Genomic DNA, 20917 nt, shown 5'->3' on the forward strand with positions numbered 1-20917 from the left:
TAACTTAATTATACCGGCAAAGACTCTATTTCCAAATTAGGTCACATTCCCTGATACCAAGGTGCACATATTTTTGGAGAACACAATTCAAACACTATCGGAGCCATCTAACTGGCTCTGTTAAGGAAGGCTGTATTTGCTAATTTGGGTCACTTGCTTCAGAAAGCTTAAAATAGACATAACCTTAATGTGACCATGATATTCTGGCCTGAGTGGCACAAAGGAAGATATGAAAAACTTTTATGGAATTTCCGTACTCCAAATTAGAGGATATCACCCCCCAGCCTCCACCTAAGCTATTCCTGTCTCTTCTGAAGTTCCAAAAAATATCTCCACTTGTGACATGTTGTTATAAAGGATCTCATTGAGAATAGTCTTTTTTCACCCAGTGAACTTTTTCCTCTTTAGCCTGAGTCTGCTTACCTTTCACAAAACAACAACAACAACAACACACACACACATACATGCTGGAGCTAGACACGTAAGATTCTTGTACTTTTATCACTTCTCCTGTCTTTGGTGGGTCAGAGCACATGATGGCACATTACACATAAATAGAACATACAGACACAGAAATCAGAAGAGAAATCAGATTGTCTTTGAAGTCAAGATAGTCTAACAGCTAAAGACTCTTGTGTGGTGCAACTCACAACAATTAGAATAGCCAAGTTCCTTAAATAGTGACTTTAGAAGTGCAAGAATATTCACATAGTAATACAGTGTTGAGCAAACAGGTCCAAGCAGTTTCTTAATTTTTCCCAAGTAGGTGTATACTGGTTTCAGATTTTATTATCAGTAATTCATAATATGCTAGAAATGAGCAGTCTAACACAAAAGAAAAGCACATAATGAAACTAAATTGTACAAAGTAAATTTTATACACTTTGTAAAATGTGTAGGCGGAAGTTATGCTCCTTATCGATATCCAGGAGAGGTAAGGATACTGATAAGGAGCATAACTTCCACCTACACATTTTACAATGCATATAAAAAATTAAAAAATTGCTCAATGAAGTCATCAAGTATTCTAGAAAGAGTGTGCTGGTAAGCAAAATCAGTAGACCATGTGTAGGCCTGCCACTTCAACTAGTCATTTGAGAAAGAGAGATCGTCTTACATTTCTCAATATACTGTTAACGCTGACCTGTTCTAGTGGAGAACTTCCAAGCAGAATTATGTTTTTTTCAGCATATCTTTGGAACTCCTCAAGGTGATCAGGGGTGGCTTCACTGGCTTCTTTGTGGATTTAGTGATTCTTACTGGAACTCCCAGGTGCTTCAGAATTCAGTCTCCTCCCCACCGCTCTCATCTGTTTACCACAAGAAAATCACATGGAATTCCATTTGTTTTTGTCAATTTAATGTTGACTAAACACACAGTAGACTAATCACTGATTTTCTCATATGCAATAAAGTTTGGTTTTTCATAATCGACCAATTAGCAAATTATTTTCTATTTCATGAACTGGAAAATAACTAAAGCACAGAAGTTTTAAGATTAAAAAACAACCACAACCACCTTTGTTTATCCGATAATGTTTACAAATGCAACAAAGTACAGCTGTACATTTCAGCCTTTTTCCCAGTTACCAAATATATCTTGAAATGTGGATACTGTGCTTTTCTGTGCATTAATATTACATGTTGTTTACTTCAACATCTTACCACTTACTTGCTGTGTTGCCGTAACCAGTTTAGGAGACGAATAGACTTAGAAGAAGCCAGAGCTCTTTGGTTCATTTTCCCACCTTGGGATCTCTGAGAACACTTCCTGAGCTCTGCACTCAGAGGCGCTTTATTTGGGCTACCTTGTTTATTTGCACAGAAATGCCAGCATTTATATAAATGGTATGTGTACTTTACTTCTCTATCACCTGAAAACAGTATCATCTACAAAAGGTACCTATTCATCTAGCCAGATGCATGCTGTAAATATAAAATGATCCTCCCTCTTCCAGTCTGTAAAAAATGCTGGAAGGTATAATATGAAATTTTCCATGTCTCCTAGTCTAGAATGTTAATGAGAATCATTAGAACAGGGCTTCCTCTGCAGGAGGAAATGAGGTGGGGTGCTGGAGAGAGCACTGAGCTAGAGTGTCCTGAGGCCCCCTGGCCTTGATCTTTGCTCCCTGATTCACTATATTACTTTGCATAAGTCTTTATACTTTATAAGTCTCAGCTACATCCTTTTCTACAAAATACTTCATAAAATACCTATTCTATAAATTCTAAGAGATTTTGTAAGTCCATAAATGATTTCAGAAGATCTATTAGATGCTATCTGTAAATGTTTGACTTGGGTGGTTTCAAAGGATCCAAGCTGAAAAAGCCATCAGAATAGAAAAGAAATAGTACGCATAAAAGTGCATTACTCAGTGTCTAGCACTAAAAGGTATTCAATAGGTTTGCTGACTCAGAAGTTAGACTAAACGTGTAGAGGTGTGACTTAAGTATAACCATGACCAGGCTGTGGTGCCCACCTGTTTGCCCCAACACCAATCTAGATGTTGCTGTGAAGGTGTATTTAGATGTGATTAATTTTTAAATCAGTAGAGTTTGAGTAAGGCAGATTACTCTTCACAATGTGTGTGGACTTCATCCAATCAGTTGAAGTTCTTAAGTATATAGATTAAAGGCTTTCCAAAGAAGAAGGAATTCAGTCTCAAGGCCACAGCATAGACACTCTGCTTGCATTTCCAGCCTGCTGGCCCACCCCGTACATTTCAGTCTCAAGACGGCCACATCAACTCCTACCTGAGTTTCCAGACTGCTGCCCTGTGGAATTCAGACTCAAGACTGCAATTTCAACTCCTGCCTGAATTTCACATCAACTCCTACCTGATTCTCCAGGCTGCCAGCCTGTCCAAAGGATTTCAGACTTGCTATCCCGGCTATGGAGTGAGCCAATTTCTTATAATAAATGTCTCTCTATAATATATTTCATCCCAACTGGATTCTACTTCTCTGGATAATTCTAATACACCATTTCAACTTGGAATCCCCCAGAATGACGTGGCTTGAAAAATGAGTTTGCTTTGTTGATAAAGGCAAAAAGTAATAAATGGCTGACCACACAAACCGATGGCTAAAAAGTTAAGGGGAGGTGTACCCAAGCAGGAATACAATTGTAAAGGGCATTATACTGTAAATGGGAATTAAACTTTAAAGGTTGTTATGAAGTTTAAACAAGTGGATTATTTAGCACAGTGTTTAGGACAGTTCCACACACCTAGGAAACACTCAAATGTTTAACTGGCATTAATATTTTTGCTGGCAAGATTATTGTTATTATCTTTATTATTCCAGGTATGTGCTTGTCACATCTGCTCATACAATAATAATTTAGTCCTCGTAACTACTTCATGTGACAGGTGTTATATGTTCATTTGGCAAAAATGACAAAGAAAGGTTAATTAATTGGTCCAAGGTCACACAGCTAGTAAATGATGAAGGTAAGGATAAATTTAATAGAAATAATAACTATGAGTAGACTTAATCATGATCAGCCCTCTCCTCTTATACATACTTTGACGAGTTATTTTAATAAGGAAGACAAATGATTGTTTGAGAAGCACTAAGCATACATGGTAAATAATAATAATAATAGAATTATTCCTCATGAAATATACAGCAACTTACATTTAATTCTTTGGCAAAAACTACGATATGGTTCTGGCATGAATTTATATGCACTAAACTAAGAATTTGAAATTCAATTTTTAAAGGTGACCCTTAAATTTTTAGTTTAATACATAAAATAATTTCTTACTTAGAGACCCTAACATTTGCAAATATGAATTTCCACACTAAGGTTGAGAACAATATACTACTTGTCTTCTACCACCCAAAAGCATTTGTTCAAAAACTAAGACACAGTCTTTAAAAAGAGTAGCACATCGCCTCATAAATTAGTGAATCCAAGTATGCCGTATGCCATTTTAAGATCCTTCAACAGTAAATCTTAAATCATTTTTACCATTTAGGGTTATAAATTATATGCAATTATAGGAAATTGGGTCATAATTACTTTTCCCCTAAACTTCAGCTACATTTAAATATCTACAACCATTGAAAGCTCACATAGGTAATCAGTGAATGGTTATATTTAGAAAAGATAGGTGAGCATTTCCAAGAAACCATTTCAATCAATTTACAACTAATGTTAAAATAAAAGATTGAAGATAATTGGTCTCTTACCTTGGGGTTTTCCTTGTCCGCTCTCATCAAAATGTTTTGTTAATTGATTATAGAAAATTCTATCATCACCTAGTAGGAGTGTTAAAAGAACATGTATAAGATAACTTTCTCATCAATTAATTTATAGATATGCAAACATAATTACAAAAAGAAATTATTAATCATCATAGCCATTTAGTTATATTTTGGGTCATAGACACAACTCAATACTCAATATGCTGCCATGTTCTGAAAAAGAAAACCCCTTTTGTAAATCAATGATAGTTAGAAGAATGATTTTTTAAATGTGTATTACAAGACATGAATAATAGGATACTTCTCCACTAAAACTGATCTCATGTTCAATGAATTATGACATCTGTTACTCAAGAATCATCTCAGAATAAGCCATTTTGGTTTGTTAAAACATACAAAAGAATATACAAGCGATCAAAATGAATGAGTGTTTTCCATTAGCTACTCTATATATGTGATTTTTTTTTTCTATTTAGGTATAAGAAACAAGAAATTTAGATGGTTCTGGATTCTTTAATATGTGCTATTGCAATATAGTAGGAAATACAGGGCTTCTAAGTTCTTTTGTGAATTTAAAGCATTAAGGCCATGTCATTATCCCCTGCAAAACACACACGCACACACACACACACACACACACAATAAAAACATTATTCTGGAAGAGAGTCAAAAGGTTATCTAGGTGGTTATCCCTCTTTGGAGAACTCTGATTAATCCACAAGCCATTATTACCTACATCAGGTCATATGCAAAATTGGAAAATAATAAAATGTTACACAACTACTACATAGCAGCACTGAAATCTGTATTCTATATTAAGTAAAAGGTATTTACCAGTAATTAATAATAAAGCATTTTGCAATTTCTACTCTACACCATACAAAAATGAACATTATATTACCCTTCCAAAATTTAGTGCAAAAAATAAAATCGTGGTGGTGGTGGTGGCTTATTTACACTTAAAAAAAGAGCATAATTTCTATTAAACAGAGGAACTAACCTACTTATGGTGTTTCTTTTTATACCATGACTTCCAGGAAGCTCAGTGTAAAAATGAGTGCGTAATTATGGTAATACTATTGTCCTGGTTTTTTTGTACATTAACTTGTCCCCTTTTGTAGATGTTCTCAAATCCATCTTTCATCTTTACTTGAACTTTTCTATAATTATGTGCATTTATGTTTCTATTGCAAGCTACTTCAAATTGTTTTGGAATATAGATTATGAACAAATAAACAGAAGGACAGAGTTCAACCAAGCCAGCTGCAGCGGTTCATACTAGCACTTTGGGAGGCTGAGGCAGGCAGATTGCTTTAGCCCAGGAGCCTGAGACCAGCCTGAACAACACAGCAAGATCCCTTCTCTACAAAAAATACAAAATTTAGCCAGGTATGGTGGCATGTGCCTGTAGTCCCAGCTACTCAGGAGACTGAGGTGGGAGGATCACTTAAGTTTAGAAGACAGAGGTAGCAGTCAGCTGAGATCATGCCACTGCAATGGCATGAGCTGAAGAGTGAGACCCTATTAAAAAACAAACAACAATAACAAAAAACTCAACCTAAGTGAATATAGATGGGTACAAGAAAGACCTTTGAGGTGTTCCCAAAATTCTGCCACACGAACTACTGTGAACTGCAGCTTGCTTCAGTCTGCCCCTCTCTGGAACCCACCCAGAGGCTCTGATGTTATGTGTCTGCATAACCTCTAGCCCCATGCCACAGAGAAAGTGGAAAGATTGCTAATTAGCACTGGTTGACCCCTAAATGAAGTAACTGTGAAGGTGTGAGTACCAAGCAAAAAGAAAAAGAGGACATCATGAATTACAGACTCAAGGCTGAGGACCCATCTTGTCAGGAGGCGCTGAGCTGAGCTCTCTCTCTCTGCACACCTGCATCTTCCTGTTTCTTCTGCTCTCCTATTTCAACTCCAAAAGATATTGTCATATGATATTCTCAACCACAGCTCCATTCTTTAAATCATACCGGATTATATATGTTTAGCTTCCTTCTTCTCCCCTGCTCTGAAGGTAGGGGTCATAGTTTTTATTGTTGTTGTTGTGCTTGTTTTTAAAATTCAGATAGTGTTCAGTTCCTAGAAGGTACTCAATTAAAAAGAAAAGTGTGGGTGGGGGGGATAGGTGGTGATGATGCGTTTTCAATATATATAAAATGTATCTTGTAGTTACAAAGGAACTCCAGAAAGAAGAGGGGGAAAAAAGCACTGAGGAAGAAACGAGGGGGAAAAATAAAAGCAGAAGAGAAGAAAAAGTGGGAAGGCAGTTAGAAGGAAGTGGAGGAAATAAAAACAATCGCAAAGGAGCTCATTAGAAAGGTAGAACCGGCAGCTAGCAAGAGAGCGGCCCCGACCTCCCACAGCACACGCCAGCACAGATCTGGCTGCAGGTACAAGCACAAAAAGAGCTTCCTGATCTGAAACAGGGAATCCCACGTCAGCCGTGAGAGTCAGGCAGTAATAACTGACTAGGGAAGCTGAAAAGGTGACCAGAAGTATTTTACAAAACTTCCCTGTCTGTAGTTAGAACCATTCCTTATTCATTGAACATAACTTACTAAGTCACCTTTCCCAAATTAGGGAGTCCTCGCATTACAAACATTCCACCAAATATAACTATATATTATGATTCCTACAACATTTTAACAGACTTCAATGATAATTCAGTCAATACCCCTCCCCAGAACTCACTAGAACTGTCTCTCACCCCCCAAGTGTGTTGGGGTAAATAGAAGCCTGAACTTTTCCAGGCTTACATGCACCCTGACTTTTGAGCTACCAGTGAAAACTGACTCTGACACTGAGTTTTTGTCTTATCTTGCACATAGGTCTTTCGATAATATCTGTGGATTCTGCATTATTTAAAAATAGGTTATTGAGAGCTATTTTATAATTTTTGCACTATGCTTGAGACCTTTTTGTGAGAATTTACCCTACTCTTTTATTAAAAAGTGCAGACTCAGTGACTGGCACCCACTGGTGGGATATGGTTTGTACTGCAGCTGATTCTAGGTAGCATTGGTCATTGTCAGTATCTCATCAATCATCTTTATAAAAACCTGAGTATTTTGTAAACTATAAAATATGCATAATATTATGACTTAAGGAGAAATTTTGATTTATTATTTTACAACTACAACTAGTATTCAAGATTATAGAAGAGGAAATTGTTATCCTATCACTTCCCCTTCATAATTCTAAAGTTAAGTGATGGTTCCATGAATTCAAGGAAAGAAATTCAATCATTACAGGATATGGAAATCTCCTGTGCTGGATGCAATTTGTTGAAGAATGTTCATTTTAAATTCAAAAAGCAGAGATGCATTTGAAGGTGATGATGCTCCTCAGACACATACATGGGCCTTATGATGGCATCAAACTCCTCACAGTAGCATCAGATGAAAGCACATTGGTGCTTCTTCCATCTCACCAGCTCGCTGTCCTTGATGAAAAATTACCTTCACTGCCCATCATGTTGTTAGTGGTTAAAACTTACCATTTAAATTGTAAGCTGCAAAATCTAAATGGAACTGCATGTGTGATCTTTGTCACCTCATTTTCATGAATGGAAAAGAATATTCTGACACAAAAATTACATACTTAATTCTAGCTCACCTTCTCTGCTGACCTCCATCGCACACTGCCTTGGGTTTATTTCCTCATCCATCAGTGGGTCAAAGTAATTTCTGCCGTATTCATTTCCTGTGGAAAGTACACGAGGTAAGGGTCAGTGATTATTAGAAGCACATGAACCAAAATGTTAATTTTGAAATCGACACCGGCAAAGAAGGACCATTTTAGCTCTTTTATAAGCTTAATTTTTTTACAAGTCTTCCAGGCCTCCCTTTTTTATAATTATCATCTTGCAAAAGGTCAGAAAAGGTAACTCAAGAAACAAGTTCATGCTATCTTTCTGTTGCTAAAAGTTAATGAGAAAATTATCAAACATAGACTTTAGAATAATAATAAAAAAAACTTAAGCCAAACTATTTTTAGGATATACTCATGAAATGGACGTAGTTGAATTATAATGATGTGAAGAGCTCACTGATGATTCTATTTACTTACTTATGTTTCACTAAGTGTATCATGTTGTGTCCAGAATTCCACAGGCATTAGTACTATCTTAATTACGAAAAACTACAGCAGAATGTACATGTTGCTAGTTGAGTGAAAAGAAAGAGAGAGAGAAAGAAAGGGAGAGAAGAAGGGAGAAAACTAGGAAGGAAGGAAGAGAAAAGCGAGAGGCTTGCTTATAGATCTTTCTTATGTCAACTTCAGTAACATGAAGGGAAGGTACAAATGATTTAGCCAGAAATTTATTCCACACATATCAACAATCTCACATCACTAAGCAAAATTTCTCACATCACATCTTCCACTTACTCTGTTCTTATCTTCATGACCAAACTGTAGCATAAGGTATAACTCTGTAATAGAGAAAAAGGTCTGCTATTAATTTTCCAAATCTAGTTTCATACTTCCTGCAGACTGAAATGTATATGTCTGTTGCTAGTAATTTGCATTCAGCAAAATGTACCCTACTCTGACGATAATTCAAGTTGCCTCAAACACTGCAAAAATAAAGCCTTGTAGAATGAAAGCAACAACTTTGAAAGTATGGCTCCCAGGGAAGGGTTAATCCATACCAGATATACTGTGATATTCTTTAGTATATTTGTTTTAGGATCAAAAGTAATTCAAACAGCAGCTCCTTTTCCAAGGCTAAATGAAATTTTGATGTGAACCTAGGTTTAATTTCTATTTCTGGGCTGACACATTTTTGTGTCAGTCTCTGTTCTATCAATGCAGTAAGTACAAAAACTGAAAATCTGCTTTACCTTGAGGTCTCAACAAGGAAAGAATAAATGAGTTTCATTTTTGTTACTTTATCTGTCAACAACTACTAGGCTGATATGAGTCTTTGCAGTATGTAATCTAAGTCTTATATACTGCAATAACAGCATTCTTCCTCATTCACTGTAATTGTTTTATATTTTCTTCTACCACAAAGCACTGTGATACTCTATGCCCTTCCATATGCTGGTAAAATAATCCACCTATATTAGTACAAGCATGGTATCATAGTCCTCATACTATCAGTCAACTATGGGCACCCATAGTCTGGAAGCTTCTCCAACCCAATACAAAACTCAAATTATTTGTCTTCTATAACTGACTAGTAAATATTACCAAGATAATCAAGACCAGGGAGAGTGAAAAAGGTTAAGTCATCTTTAACCAAAAGTCTGGAGTAGTGTATTTCGTTTCTAGCTTCTCAAAACCATTTGCGTCTCTGTTGTCAGTGGAGATGTTGGGGTCTCGCCCAGCTGCACATGAATGAGGCCTGCAGGCTGGGAGCCTTCCAGACCCCATCTCCCTTCAGGGCTCGATGCCTCCACAAGCAACTGGAATCAGGGCCCTGTACGGTCTATACAAAGTGTTTCCTCTGCATTTCATGTGGGTTGATGTACACGTGTTAACTTACAAATGAAATGCCGCTCCTGGAGGGATTCATTTTGTGTTTCTCATTCTGGGATCCCATGTACAGCATTTTACAAGGAAAGAATTCTGAGGTCTCTTGAGCAAAGGGACAGCTTTGACACTTAGTTCTGAAATCCTTTAAACATCCCCAAGTTCTGTACTGTAATACATATCTGGAATTCATGTATTTTTATAATTTATACACATTTTATATTAATTTTACATTCTGTTAAGCATTGTTTTACAAACATAGTATTATACTCAACTATTGTCTGTCTTCCCCACTAAAATATAACCTCTATGAATGCAAAGACATTATCTCTTAGCTCACTTCAGCACCCTCAGTGCCTAGAATATTACCTGGCTTATAATATGATCTGAATTCCCTAAATAAATGTCTCTTGGAAACCTATTGTAATACCTTAATTCTTTCATTGGCTAGATATTCTCTCTTGATTAAAACAAGCAAGAAATCATCACCTTTCATCCCCTTTTATTCCTACTTTTTTCTATTCCCCCTCCCATCTCTCCTCCGTATCATCACCACCTACCCACCCCAGTTTTCTTTTTAATTAAGTACCTTCTAGGAATTCAGCACTATCTGAATTTTTAAAACAAACACAACAACAACAATAAAACTATGACCCCTGCCTTCAGAGCAGGGGAGAAGAAGGAAGCTAAACATATATAATCCGATATGATTTAAAGAATGGAGTTGTGGTTGAGAATATCAGAGAAGCATCTATACCATATTGGGGGTGTCAAAGAAGACTTTGTAGAAGAACAGCTACCGGAAATAAGTTTTTGGAAAGGTGATTAGGAATTAGCCAGTCAGAAATACGGAGAAAGAAGTTTTTGACAGAAGGAGCCATCTGGGCAAAGGAGAAAAGACTCAAGGACATAAAGTCATGGGAAGCACAATTTGTTGGTAGATGTTTTTCTCAACCTCCTAAAGTTACAATTTAATAAAGTGAATAATGGAACCCAAACTTCTTCACTAGGCCCAGAATCAACATTAACTAATGTTTTTGCTCAAATTCTTGTGCAGTGTCACATTCGGATGTTTTATAATAATTCATTTACTCAACCAATACTTACTGAGTGATTATTATAGGACTATAGCAGTAAAATGAAATATTTAAAAATCTCTCTCCTCACAGAGCTTGCGTTCTGTGAGTGGAAGAACAAGCACAATAAATATGTATATTTCATAATTTATTAGAAAGTGAAAAGTGATGAGAAAAAATAGTGCCAGGTAAGGATGGTCCGACCCCAGGATGGGGTGGGGGCTGCATCTCTTGCCTCTGCCTTTATTTCAAACAAAGGATGCCACTCTGGTTTAAGCCACTATGCTTTCAAGACAATTGAGAAAGTAAAGCTATAATGTATTTGTTATTATTTTTATAAGTTTTTATTCTTCCAATTGCTTGCTATAACATAAATCAGTCTATGAATCAAACAAAACACACTCTCAAGTATTAAAATGATTATTCCTTTCTATTGCTATTCCTTGTTTTAATAAACCAGTAATTTAAACACAGCAGGTAGAATTTAGGAGAGTAAACACATGGAACCTGTTATAAATTTAGAAACAATGGAATCCATCATAACAGTAGCCCTTTGGCTGTCTTTCATTGGGTGGTGTTAGGATTTAATAAAGTGGGATGGTTTTAAGTATATGGTGTATATTACCAGAAGGTAGATTGCTAATAGAATCAATTCCTAAAGTGTCCTAATCATTCAAAGTATGCTTTTGGATATATCTAAAATCATCTCACAGGAAAATGAACAGACCCACTGAGAAATTCAAAGTAGGGCATTTAGCAATACAAATACAATTGATTTTAATACGGCTGATATTAACTCCTTGTAATATTCAGATGAATATATGACAATCACATGTGTGTGTGTGTACACATATATATGTTTAAGTATGGTTCTATGTTGAAGCAATCAGATGTGATATATAAACCAATAAACCAGTAAATTGGTCTTGTCAATACTCTTGATACTCTATTTTTGCTTCCAACTTCCTACTATCAGCTGCATAATGTCTAGAATTGCATTAGTTAATTCATTTCTTGTGCTATCTTTTATTGAACTAGGAGAGAAAAACACACTCACTTGCCTTCTGCCCTTCCACACATATCAGGTTTTCCTATCATTTAACTCAGAGCAGCACAGAACATAATCAGGGCTTTTACTTAAATTACACTGTACATGAACTTTGGTCAGAAAACCCTCTAGTGTGCACCCATGCAGTTCCTTGGGGGCTATAAGAGTGAGAATGAAATTGCCCACCAGAGGAAGCTTAGTAACAATCATGAAAGTGTCTTGACTCAACGAAGCAATCACTTCCTTTCAAATCAGCTACATTAGCTAGAGAGGAAGAAAAACCTAATGCATCTGTGTGTTTCTCAGTTTTTTTTTCTTTTTTTGGCGCCATTCTTGTTCTTTTCCTGTAAATCCACCTGCTTCAGCTCAGCTTTTCGTCACCGATCACTGTGTTTTCTATAATATACTATAAACTAAATAACTAAACAATGTATATTTTATTATTACAACCATGCACCAAAATTTTACCACAGAGGACATTCTCCTGAACAGTATGCTTTTTAAAGGCATGAAGCCTGGAAAAATTAAATTAAATTTGTTTCTATGAGCTTTATAAATAAATTTGAGAAAACTTCATATATTTTGACTTTAAAATCCAATACAAGTATCTCTAGCTTAAATGTCCATGGGGCCAGGAAGTCCACATAAATATAAAAACAAAAATGTAGAAATCAGGGGACTACACTGGAATATAGGGGACTAGGAACAATGTGAAACCTGAACACACTGTACCATACTAAATTCCAAATACTATTTTTATAAAGTTGATTTGCAAATGGTTTTTAAATAAAAGACAACTTAAAATACAAGAATATTTCTTAATGATAAAAATAGTTAAACTAAGTCTTCATTGTACTAAATGTCAAAACAAAATAACAAAAACAATAAACAACCAAAAACTCACTATCTTTTTTTTAAATTTAAGTTCTGGAATACATGTGCAGAACATGCAGGTTTGTCACATAGATATATGTGTGCCATGGTGGTTTCCTGTACCTGTCAACCTGCCATCTAGGTTGTAAGCACTGCATTCATTAGCTATTTGTCCTGATGCTCTCCCTCCCCGCACCCCACCCTTGACAGGCCTCAGTGTGTGATGCTCCTCTCCCTGTGTCCATATGTTCTTATTGTTCAACTCCCATTTATGGGTGAGAACACATAGTGTTTGGTTTTCTGTTCCTGTGTTAGTTTGCTGAGGATGATGGCTTCCAGTTTCATCCATATCCCTGCAAACGACATGATCCCATTCCTTTTGGTGGCTGCACAGTATTCCATGGTACGTACCACATTTTGTTTATCCAGTCTCAAAAAAAATTAAGATAACTTACTCTTAAATATCAAAACAAAACAACAACAAACAGCCAAAAAAAGTTATCTTAAACTAAGTCTTCATTGTACTAAATATCAAAACACAACAACAACACAAAACAACCAAACAAATAAAAAGCCGAGGACAAAAATACAGGCTATGACCTGGATGTCCATCATGAATCTGATTATCTAACATTCTCCTAGAAATCTTGGCCAAAGCATAACTGGGCAAAAATAAGGAAAACATGCTAAAGTTATGGAAAAAATTCTGTGTCGCATACACATTATGTGAAGACAATATAATTTCATGCCATCAAAATAAGAGATTTGACTCAAAATCTTTCAGAACAGAGATGTTATTTGAATAATATCTTGGTAAACAGCCATATAATCATAAAGAATCATTAACTTTTCTAAAAACCAACCATAGCCACTTAGAAGATATAATGCTAAGTAACAAACCAAAAACTATTAGAAAGCTCCAGGGGTAGCCACAGTGGCTCAGGCCAGTTGTCCTGGCACATGAGAAGGCGAAGCTATGCGTTCAAGGCCAGCCTGGGCAACATAGAAACCTCTCACACATTTAAAAAAAAAAGCTCCAGATAACACTCAATAATTAATTAATTAATATTAGACTTTTATAGGAACCTATAGGTGGTCATCAAGATTATTAATCTTACTCAGAAACCCAAACTGAAAGGCACATTAGTAACAACAAATTTCTATCTGACTTAAATTTTCTATTTCTGAGACAGAAAAAAAAATTATACCAATTTTATTTTCTTTTTTAAATTTATTTTTAATTTTTGAGACAGAGTCGTAGTCTGTTACCCAGGTTTGAATGCAGTGGCACCATCACAGCTCACTGCAGCCTTGAGCCTCAAACTGGTTCAAGCAATCCCCTCACCTCAGCCACTTGAGTAGCTGAGACTACAGTCATGCACCACCATGCCCAGTAACTTTTTTATTCTTTGTAGAGGGGGGAATCTTGCCATGTTGCCCAGGCTTGTCTCAAACTCCTGGACTCAAGTGATCCTCTCACCTCAGCCTCCCAAAGTGCTGGGATTACGAGTATGAGTCACTGTGCCCAGCCTTCTTCTTCTTCTTTATAGAAAGCCTAATCTGTGAGAATTGGTCAGCTGCTGACAGAATATTCAAGAACTGGTACCACGTTGGACAAATCAGCTTTCTCAACTGCTTGTTCTTACTTCCTTCCCAAATCTTGTAGGTATTTGATATATTGGTGATTTGAAAATCTAAATAGGATAACAGTTGAAGTTTGCTAACAAGTTCTAATTAATTGAGCCATATTCTTTCTTCCCCTAAGGCCCTCCCTCACAGTAAATTATGAGGCACTTTAACTTGCAAACCACTAGAGTGCTGTGGAGTGGCTAACTGCTTCAGGGCTTTATCCCGCAGTAGCCCAAGACGTTCATGCATCATGTGCTCACTGGACCAAGAATCCTCAAGGAGCTGAAGCGTGTCCTTAACTTCTAAACAGGAAGATGCTTTCAGTACTTGAGTAATTGTGGTAATTCAAAGGTTAAGTATGATAAGTATATTGTTGTTTCTCATATTTTAAAATTCCCCAAAAGTCATATCAAAGTAGGTTTTCTTTCTTGTTAGACTGAAGCTTGACAATATTACCGTCTATGTAAATAAGTTAATGTGTAGTTTGGAAAGTTGCCTTTCAAATTATGAAGTACCTGATCTTAGAAATCAATTGCCCCTCCAATCTTTCCGATTTTGCCTTCCTTCATTTAACAATTCATGCTCCTCATGGATCTAAGATTACTTATATGTATGTATTGTATTTAAAGGCTCATTCAGGTAATGTCTTTTATCACACTGAAACATACTTCAATACAAAACAATCAACATAATAGATTATTGGGTTTAGTTTAAACAAAATAATCCTGTTTCTAAAAAATCTTGTAATTTAAAAAGACTATTTCATGAAGCAAAATATTCAGGACTTCCCATGCTTTTGTTTGTTTGTTTGTTTTTAATAGGGTTTTAGGCCACTTACTCTGACAAAAGCTAAGGAAAGTTTATCTTCTTGTTAATTTTTCTTTTCACATTTTACTTCTCTTTTATTTAATATTAAGAAGCCACCATTTTTTTTTTTAAGATGGAATTTCACTCTTGTCACCCAGGCTGGAGTGCAATGGTGAGATCACAACTCACTGCAACCTCCACCTCCTGGGTTCAAGTGATTCTCCTGTCTCAGCCTCCTGAGTAGCTGGGACTACAGGCACCTGCCACCACATCTGGCTAATTTTTGTATTTTTAGTAGAGACAGCATTTACTGTGTTGGCCAGGCTGGTCTCAAATTCCTGACCTCAGGTGAACTGCCGACCACGGCCTCCCAAAGTGCTGGGATTACAGGCGTGAGCCACTGTGCCTGGTTACAAACTTCTTAATTTGGCTTATAAGGCTCTGCATAGTCTGGTCCCTTCACCTCTCATTCCCAGCATCCTCTGCTCTCTGAGCTCCCTCTCTCCTCTTTTCTTTTTTTTTTATTGTGTTTGGGCTCTGGGGTACATGTGCACATCCTGCATCCTGCAGGATTATTGCATAGGTACATACAGGCCATGGTGGTTTGCTGTCTCCATCACCCACCCCAACCGTTGCCTACATCAGGCATTTCTCCCGGTGTTATTTCTCCCCATCCTCCTCACCCCCACCCCGTTATCCCTCCCCTTCCCTCCCCTCCACCCCCCAACCTAGCCCTGTGAGTGTTGTTCCCTTCCGTGTACCCAAGTGTTCTCATTGTTCATCACGCGCCTATGAGTGAAAACATGCTGTGTTTGGTTTTCTGTTCTTGTGTCAGTCTGCTGAGAATGATGGTTTCTAGGTTCATCCGTGTCTCTACAAAGGACACAAACTCATCGTTTTTTATTGCTGCATAGTATTCCATGGTGTATATGTACCACATTTGCTTTGTCCAGTCTATCATCAATGGGCATTTGGGTTGGTTCCAGGCCTTTGCTATTGTAAACAGTGCCACAATGAACATACGTGTGCATGTGTCTTTATGATTGAACGATTTATAATCCTTTGGGTATATACCCAGTAATGGGATTGCTGGGTCAAATGAAATTTCTATTTCTAGATCCTTGAGGAATCGCCACACTGTCTTCCATAATGTTTGAACTAATTTACACTCCCACCAACAGTGTAAAAATGTTCCTATTTCTCCACATCCTCTCCAGCATCTGTTGTCTCCAGATTTTTTAATGATTGCCATTCTAACTGTCATGAGATGGTATCTCAATGTGGTTTTGATTTGCATTTCTCTAATGACCAATGATGATGAGCATTTTTTCATATGTTTGTTGGCCACATATTTGTCTTCTTTTGAAAAGTGTCTGTTCATATCCTTTGTCCACTTTTGAATGGGTTTGTTTGTTTTCTTCTTGTAAATCTGCTTTAGTTCTTTGTAGATTCTGGATATTAGCCCTTTGTCTGATGGGGAGATTGTGACAATTTTTTTCTCATTCTGTTGGTGCTGGCTTACTCTAATGATTGTTTCTTTTGCTGTGCAGAAGCTCTTAAGTTTAATTAGGTCCCATTTGTCTATTTTGGCTTTTGTTGCCATTGCTTTTGGTGTTTTAGTCATGAAGTCCTTGCCTGTGCCTATATCCTGAGTGGTGTCGCCTAGGTTTTCTTCTTGGTTTTTATGGTGTTAGTTCTTATGTTTAAATCTTTAATCCATCTGGAGTTAATTTTTGTATAAGGTGTAAGGAAGGGGTCCAGGTTCAGCTTCCTGCATATGGCTAGCCAGTTTTCCCAATACCATTTATTAAACAGGGAATCCTTTCCCCATTGCTTGCTTTTGTCCAGTTTATTAAAGATCAGATGGTTGTAGATGTGTGACATTGCTTCTGAGAACTCTGTTCTGTTCCATTGGTCTGTATCTCTGTTTTGGTACCAGTACCATGTTGTTTTGATTACTGTAGCCTTGTAGTATAGTTTGAAGTCCAGTAGTGTGATGCCTCCCGCTTTGTTCTTTTTGCTTAGAATTGACTTGGCTATGCAGGCTCTCTTTTGGTTCCATGTAAAGTTTAAAGTGGTTTTTTCCAGTTCTGTGAAGAAGGTCAATGGTAGCTTGATGGGGATAGCATTGAATCGATAAATTACTTTGGGCAGTATGGACATTTTCACAATAATTATTCTTCCTAGCCATGAGCATGGAATATTTTTTTGATCTGTTTGTGTCCTCTCTTATTTCCTTGATCAGTGGTTTGTAGTTCTCCTTTAAGAGATCTTTTACCTCCTTTGTTAGTTGTACTCCTAGGTGTTTTATTCTCTTTGTAGTAATTGTAAATGGGAGTTTCCTTATGATTTGGCTCTCTGTTTGTCTGTTATTTGTGTATAGGAATGCTTGTGATTTCTGCACATTGATTTTGCATCCTGAGACTTTGCCAAAGTTGCTTATCAGCTTAAGGAGGTTTTGAGCTGAGATGATGGGGTCTCCTAAATATACAATCATGTCATCTGCAAATATGGACAATTTGACTTCTTTTCCTAATTGAATGTCCTTTATTTCTTTTTCTTGCCTAATTGCTCTGGCTAGAACTTTCAATACTATATTGAACAGGAGTGGTGAGAGAGCGCATCCTTGTCTAGTGCCAGTTTTTAAAGGGAAAACTTCTAATTTTTGCCCATTCAGTATGATATTGGTTGTGGGTTTGTCATAAATAACTTTTATTGTTTTGAGATACATTCCATTGATACCTAGTTTATTGAGAGATTTTAGTACAAAGGGCTGTTGAATTTTGTCAAAGACCTTCTCTGCATCTATTGAGATAATCATGTGGTTTTGTCTTTGGTTCTATTTATGTGGTGAAGTACGTTTATAGATTTGCATATGTTGAACCAGCCTTGCATCTCTGGGATGAAGCCTACTTGATTGTGGTTGATAAGCTTTTTGATGTGCTGTTATATTCAGTTTGCCGGTATTTTACTGAAGATTTTTGCATCAATGTTCATCATGGATATTGGCCTGAAGTTTTCTTTTTTAGTTGTGTCTCTGCCAGCTTTTAGTATCAGGATGATGTTGGTCTCATGGAAAGAGTTAGGGAGGATTCCCTCTTTTTGTATTGTTTGGAATAGTTTCAACAGGAATGGTACTAGCTCCTGTTTGTATGTCTGGTAGAATTCAGCTGCGAACCCGTCTGGACCTGGACTTTTTTTGGTCAGTAGGCTATTAATTGGTGCCTTGACTTCAGACCTTGTTATTTGTCTATTCAGGGTTTCAACTTCTTCTTGGCTTAGTCTTGGGAGTGTGCAAGTGTCCAGGAATTTATCCATTTCTTCCAGATTTACTGGTTTATGTGCATAGAGTTATTTGTAGTAATCTCTGATGGTAGTTTGTATTTCCGAGGAATCAGTGGTGATCTCCCCTTTATCGTTTTTTATTGCATCTATTCAACTCTTCTCTCTTTTCTTTTTTATTAGTCTAGCTAGCGGTCTATTTTTTTTATCTTTTCAAAAAACTAGCTCCTGGATTATTGATTTTTTGAAGGGTTTTTTGTGTCTCTGTCTCCTTGAGCTCTGCTCTGATCTTAGTTATTTCTTGTCTTCTGCTTGCTTTTGAGTTTTTTTGATCTTGCTCCTCTAGCTCTTTCAATTTGGATGACAGGCTGCTCAGATTTGCATTGACTACCCATGGTGCCCGACCGCCTGGCAGGGCTCTCGTGGACCGTGGGTTGCAGTAGGGATGAAGTCAGCACAGAATCTGAATCAGAGCACCAAGGCGGTTAAGTCCCCCAACCCTCCAAGCTGGCTGCACGTTTCAGGTGGGGATGCACTCCCCCACACCATCTAGATTTGCCCCCCTGGGCGGCTTTTGTCCTGTGGCTCCTTTCGGGGGCCTATTTTCAGTGCATTATCAGTCCCACAAAACGAACCCAGCACCTGGTTTGGAATCGTGAAGTCCTCTAGCCCTCTGCATCTCATTTGCTGGGAGCTGCATTTCGGTGCTGGCTTCTCTCAGCCATCTTGGCACCCCTCCTTCTTGTTAAATTTTTTAACTTGATTTAATTTATCAAAGCAACTTGCAGAAGGTCCAAGAAAGCTTATTTCTTGTTAAATTGTTTTTGACTGCAAACAAAAAGTTTAATTTTCCAAAGAAAATTATTTGAAAATTAAGGACTAATCTAAATTATGCTAAAAGCATAAAATACTAAGCATAGAAAACATATGTCAAAAGTATTTTAATACTAAAGTCACAAAAATTTTTTCTAGTAAAATTTTTCTTATGCTAAAAGTGCAACTATTCACTTTGGGAGGCTGAGGAGGATGGATCACCTGAGGTCAAGGTTTGAGATCAGCCTGGCCAACATGGTAAAACTCCATCTCTACTAAAAATAAAACAATTAGCCAGGCATCATGGCGCATGCCTGTAGTACCAGCTATCTGGGAGGCTGGGGCAGGAGAATGGCTTGAACCTGGGAGGTAGAGGTTGCAGTGAGTGGAGATTGTGTCACAGCATTCCAGCCTGGCAACAGAGCAAGACTCTGTCTCAAAAAACTAAAATAAAGTAAAAATAAAAGTGCAATTATTGAATACCAACTAAAATGATGGCCAAATGAAGTCTGACATTTATGTGGAATTTAATTGATATTGGGAAACTTCATATTCTGGTAGCAAAAAAAAAAGTTCTTTTGAAATTTTTACATAATGAAAAATTTATATAATTTTTACATAATAGTTAAGCAGAGGTAGGTAAAATTCAGTAACCTGACCAACTGCTTAGACATTGACTACCTCACTAATATATTAGAAAACTGAAGTCTTTCCTAGTTTCTTTTTTTACTACGTAGCCATGTTTATATTGAGAAGGTCATTGGATCGCTAAAGTATCACCTTTATGATCTCTAGTTTTATTTACCATTTCTATGATTCTAAGATTCTTAAGCATCCTTTTTACTATCATATAGATTCTTGTGCTCACATTTTTATTTTAAAGGTATATAAATTTCACTGACATATAAACCCAGTGGTTTAAATGTATGAATCCATCTGTCATCAACAAACTGAAATAGTAATCTCTCTGGATGTTAAAATAACTCTTACCAAGATTATTTCTTCAATGATGTATGGCAGATGTTATAAAGCGTTGTTTGCAACGTTTCATTGGAGGTTTCATTAACGTGGATTTGAAGTGACAATATAAAAATAACTACATTTAAGAATTAGTTAAGTGTCATGTGCATCAATTTTAGTATTAAACAGAAAAGGACAGCACATATAGATATTCTGCTAATTTCCTGGGCAAATCTGTCTGCTTACCTAGGAGTAGGCAGTTCTTCTGAGGAAAAAAAAAGTAATTTTTTCTTATCTGCTAACATTTCTAAAACTCGAATGTTTTATTAAAATGCTCCTTCTCCAACTGGACAAACATTGTCCTGGAACTTTGCTATTCTGTTTTTGTGTGTGTGTGTGTGGTTGTTGGTTTTTGTTCTGTTTTGTTTTGCTTTGCTTTTTTTAAAGAAGAGACAGGAAAGGAAACAAATTGATTTTTATAAACTGACCAAATACTTTATATATCTAATATCTATGTAAAATATTTCTGTATTTCAGTAGAAAGGATGCTTTCCTAAGGACTTATTTTTAGCCTTCCAAATCAATGAAAGAGATTCAATCCACTTAGGACCCCAATGGTTTCTAAAGACACAAATCCAGGTCAGTTCAATAAACTTACAGAAAGTGATTTTCCTATATATTTTCTTTTTCTTAATAATTGTTTAAATGTCTCAAAGCAAAAAAAAAAAAAT

The 20917-nt window shown here is 36.7% G+C and overlaps 1 protein-coding gene across 1 annotated transcript in view; it reads right to left on the reverse strand.

Annotated features, from left to right (window-relative positions):
- The window catches only part of LOC105708689 (uncharacterized), a 245405-nt gene that overhangs the window by 209305 nt on the left and 15183 nt on the right, over positions 1 to 20917 (reverse strand). Inside the window, exon 4 of the mRNA XM_012440280.2 lies at positions 7839 to 7925. Coding sequence (XP_012295703.2) covers positions 7839 to 7925 — 87 coding nt within the window. The remainder of the gene's footprint in view (positions 1 to 7838; positions 7926 to 20917) is intronic.

This window comes from Aotus nancymaae, unplaced genomic scaffold, assembly GCF_030222135.1.
Source record: "Aotus nancymaae isolate 86718 unplaced genomic scaffold, 86718_ANA_hifiasm-v0.15.2.pri h1tg000051l, whole genome shotgun sequence".
In the NCBI taxonomy this organism is placed as follows: Eukaryota; Metazoa; Chordata; class Mammalia; order Primates; family Aotidae; genus Aotus; species Aotus nancymaae.